This window comes from Apis dorsata, unplaced genomic scaffold, assembly GCF_000469605.1.
Source record: "Apis dorsata unplaced genomic scaffold, Apis dorsata 1.3 scaffold_199, whole genome shotgun sequence".
In the NCBI taxonomy this organism is placed as follows: Eukaryota; Metazoa; Arthropoda; class Insecta; order Hymenoptera; family Apidae; genus Apis; species Apis dorsata.
Genome location: NW_006263483.1, coordinates 430,907 through 434,076, shown reverse-complemented (window position 1 = coordinate 434,076; position 3,170 = coordinate 430,907). Strand labels below are relative to the sequence as shown.

Genomic DNA, 3,170 nt, shown 5'->3' with positions numbered 1-3,170 from the left:
CGCATATCATAAAAATTTTATTCCATATTCGAAATTGAAAATATTTTAATAATATAATAAAAATTATATATATATATATAAAATTATATATTAATATATTATAAATATTATGTATATAATTATATATAATATATAATAAGAACATAATAAGAATTATGTTCTAATAATGATATTTTTTTGATAATGAATTATTGTATCATTTTAAATTAATTTTAATATAATTAAAAATTTTAATACTGAAATTTAAATTGTGTGTGTTTGTATGTGTGGTGCGTGTGTCTGCGCGCGCTTGTACGTGTATTATAACAATATTTACATTTAAAAATTTTAATTTTACCGCTACGATAGTTAAAATCGTATCGAATTCTGAGTCTTAATACTCGATAAGAAATAATCGATAATGAATGATCTCGTAGCACTTTTCATGAGATAGGTTCCTATGTGTGAACTACGCTTTGTGCTTGATTTGTCAATAATTGAGGATAAAGTTAAATGCCGGATTAATTCGTTCGGCATAATTTAAGTAAATTTGAAAAGGAAAAGAAAAATCTGAAAACGATGTGGCGTGTCTCAAAATTGGCTCTTTGGGCCGAAGCCTTCTTTGTTCAAATGAAAGTATTAATACCGAAGGTTGAAACGGTTTAACCGCAGAATACTTTCGTCGAGTACTTTTTAATACTTTTTCTTGAAATTATAAGTCTTTTTAAAGGAAATTCTTCTCGATATTTCATTTCTTTCAAAAATGGCATCACAGAGTCAAAATGCTATGAATATAAGTTCAACTATTTCACCGATGAATGGATCATCCGGATCGTCGACGACCATCTCGGTCTGTACTACGAAGATGCAATCTCTTACTTCTACACAATCTTCACAATCCTATCAACAACATTCATCTCCATCGTCGTCACCATCGCCGTCGCCGTCACCGTCACTAATACAACAACAGCATCAGACTCTACAATCTAATAATATAGAAGCAATTGATAAAAATTCCTCCAATACATTAAAAGTATGTTTAGAAATTTTGAATTTGAGAAAAAATTTATCTAAACATTTTTTAATTTTTAATTTTATTTATTTATTTATATTAATATGCGTTGAATTATATATTTATTGATAATTATTTTTTAAATTTTAGCGTAATCCAAAAATGGAATTAAACAAAACTGATTTATTAAAACTGTTAGGGCATCTTGAAGGAGAATTACAAGCAAGAGATATTGTAATAGCAGTATTAAAGGTAATTTATTTTTTGTTAATTAATTGAAAGTTTTTTATGATTAAATAATAATATGAAAAAATAATATAATATTACATTTTTTTAAATATATACTGAATTAAAATAAACTTTTGTGTATTTTATAGTCCGAAAAATTGAAACATCTGTTAAGTACTCGATATCTGAGTGGAACATCAGATCCACATGCTGCACTTGCTCGTGATGTCGTTCTAGTAGGTGGCATGAATGAACATGAACCAAATCAAATAAATAAACAAGTTGCTACTTTAGAAGCACTTGTAACACAACAAAGATGTATGCAGTTTAAAATGGCCAAAGTTCTTAAAGAAGCAGAACTTAGGCATAGAGCAGTATGTACATTATATTTAGTTATTTAATTAATAAATAATCAATATATTTATTTTTTATATTATATATTTATATTCAATTTATCTTAGGTTATTAAAGAATTAGAAGAAGAAAAACGAAAACATGAACATGATACTGCCCAAGGTGATGATATTACATATGGACTGGAGAAGGAAAGAACACGATTGAAAAAAGAATTAGAATTAGAAAAACAAGAAAAAAAAAGACTGGAATTAGAATTAAAAAAAGCAAATGAGACTTTAGAAGAAGAAAAAACTCGACAGAAACAAATAGTACTTCTTTTACTTGCTGAACGTAAAAAGATAATTATGAAGTATATAGAAGAAAGGAAAAGATCCGAAGATTTGGCACAGATATTAAGTGAAGAAAAAGTTCGAGTAGATTCTATGGCTGAAGGGCTTGAAGAGGAAAGTAAAAAATCATTGCAAATGGAAGCAGAATTAGAGAAACAACTTGCACAATTTGATATGGAAAGACAACAATATAAGCAAGCTTTAGCAAAGGAAGAAAAAAGAGCTAAAGATCTCGAATTAGAATTAGATAAACTTAGAAGTGAAATGGATATGTGGAAAGAGTCTCAAACACGAGGTTCTCCAAGAGGAGTGGGTACAACTCCACCACCTCCTCCAGCCAAACCAGCTAATTTAGTTGCTATGCCTACTGTTAAACCTGCTAATGTAACTCAGACAAGTATGTTATGCATAATAATCGTTATATAATTATATATATAAATATAATTCATTTTAATAAGCGCCAGTAATAAATAAGCAATAGTTTTAATAATATTATAATATAAATTGAAAAAGAAATTGAATATTTATATATTTTAAATGCAGTTAAAGGTACAGTGCTGGGCACTGGGACGCCAATGGTTAGTAGTAAAGTTGTTCAGCCCACTGCCACGGTATCTAGTGTTCCTGTCAGCGGTCCAAGTAAGAACAGCACGTCTTACCCTAAAGTTGAAATAGGATATAAACGATTAAAATATTTTGGATATATCTTCTCTAAGAGAATATTCGTGTCGCATGACAGTGGATGAATTAACAAATTACATTTTGACAGTTAATTGAAAAAGAAATGGTAATTGTAGCTCTTGCTCATACGTGTATCGTAATGCATTTGATATTGATATGAATCTGTTATTTCTATTTATCTGATGTTAGTATATTAATTTATAATTTAGCACAGGTTCATACTGATGCGGAATTAATCCAATAAATAATTTATATCTAAAACATTTCTCTAAAAAATTATCTCTATAAAACTATAAATTTTATATTAAATTGATATTAATTTTATATAAATTATATGTTTAATTATTTCATTTATATATTTGTATACTTGTATGATATTACCTATTTTAATATGGAATAAATTGTGCAGCATTTTGAGTATAGATATTTTAAAATAACAATTGTATAATATTTAAAATAATTTCTTTGTAGCTACTGGGATAGCTAGATCAGTAACTCCTGGACAGGCATTACGCGGGGTCACGTATACGTCCAATATTACGTCTTCTACTGGTGAAACTACGACATCTTCTGAAAATCAGGTA

General features: G+C 27.9%; 2 protein-coding genes across 4 annotated transcripts in view; one reads left to right on the top strand and one right to left on the bottom strand.

Annotated features, from left to right (window-relative positions):
* LOC102674343 (chitin synthase chs-2-like) overlaps window positions 1-474 on the bottom strand; it is a gene marked incomplete at its 3' end in the record, with an annotated part of 7,964 nt that extends 7,490 nt beyond the window's left edge. The window contains exon 1 of the mRNA XM_031510069.1: window positions 338-474. The remainder of the gene's footprint in view (window positions 1-337) is intronic.
* Window positions 410-3,170, top strand: part of LOC102672152 (uncharacterized protein CG10915) — a 5,973-nt gene continuing 3,212 nt past the window's right edge. For 2 of the 3 annotated variants that reach the window (XM_006614887.2, XM_031510053.1), the window contains exons 1-6: window positions 410-1,012; window positions 1,142-1,243; window positions 1,369-1,593; window positions 1,681-2,302; window positions 2,449-2,544; window positions 3,058-3,167. In XM_006614887.2, coding sequence (XP_006614950.1) covers window positions 743-1,012; window positions 1,142-1,243; window positions 1,369-1,593; window positions 1,681-2,302; window positions 2,449-2,544; window positions 3,058-3,167 — 1,425 coding nt within the window. In that variant the 5' untranslated portion in view covers window positions 410-742. The remainder of the gene's footprint in view (window positions 1,013-1,141; window positions 1,244-1,368; window positions 1,594-1,680; window positions 2,303-2,448; window positions 2,545-3,057; window positions 3,168-3,170) is intronic. The other variant, XM_031510054.1, reaches the window with a different exon arrangement.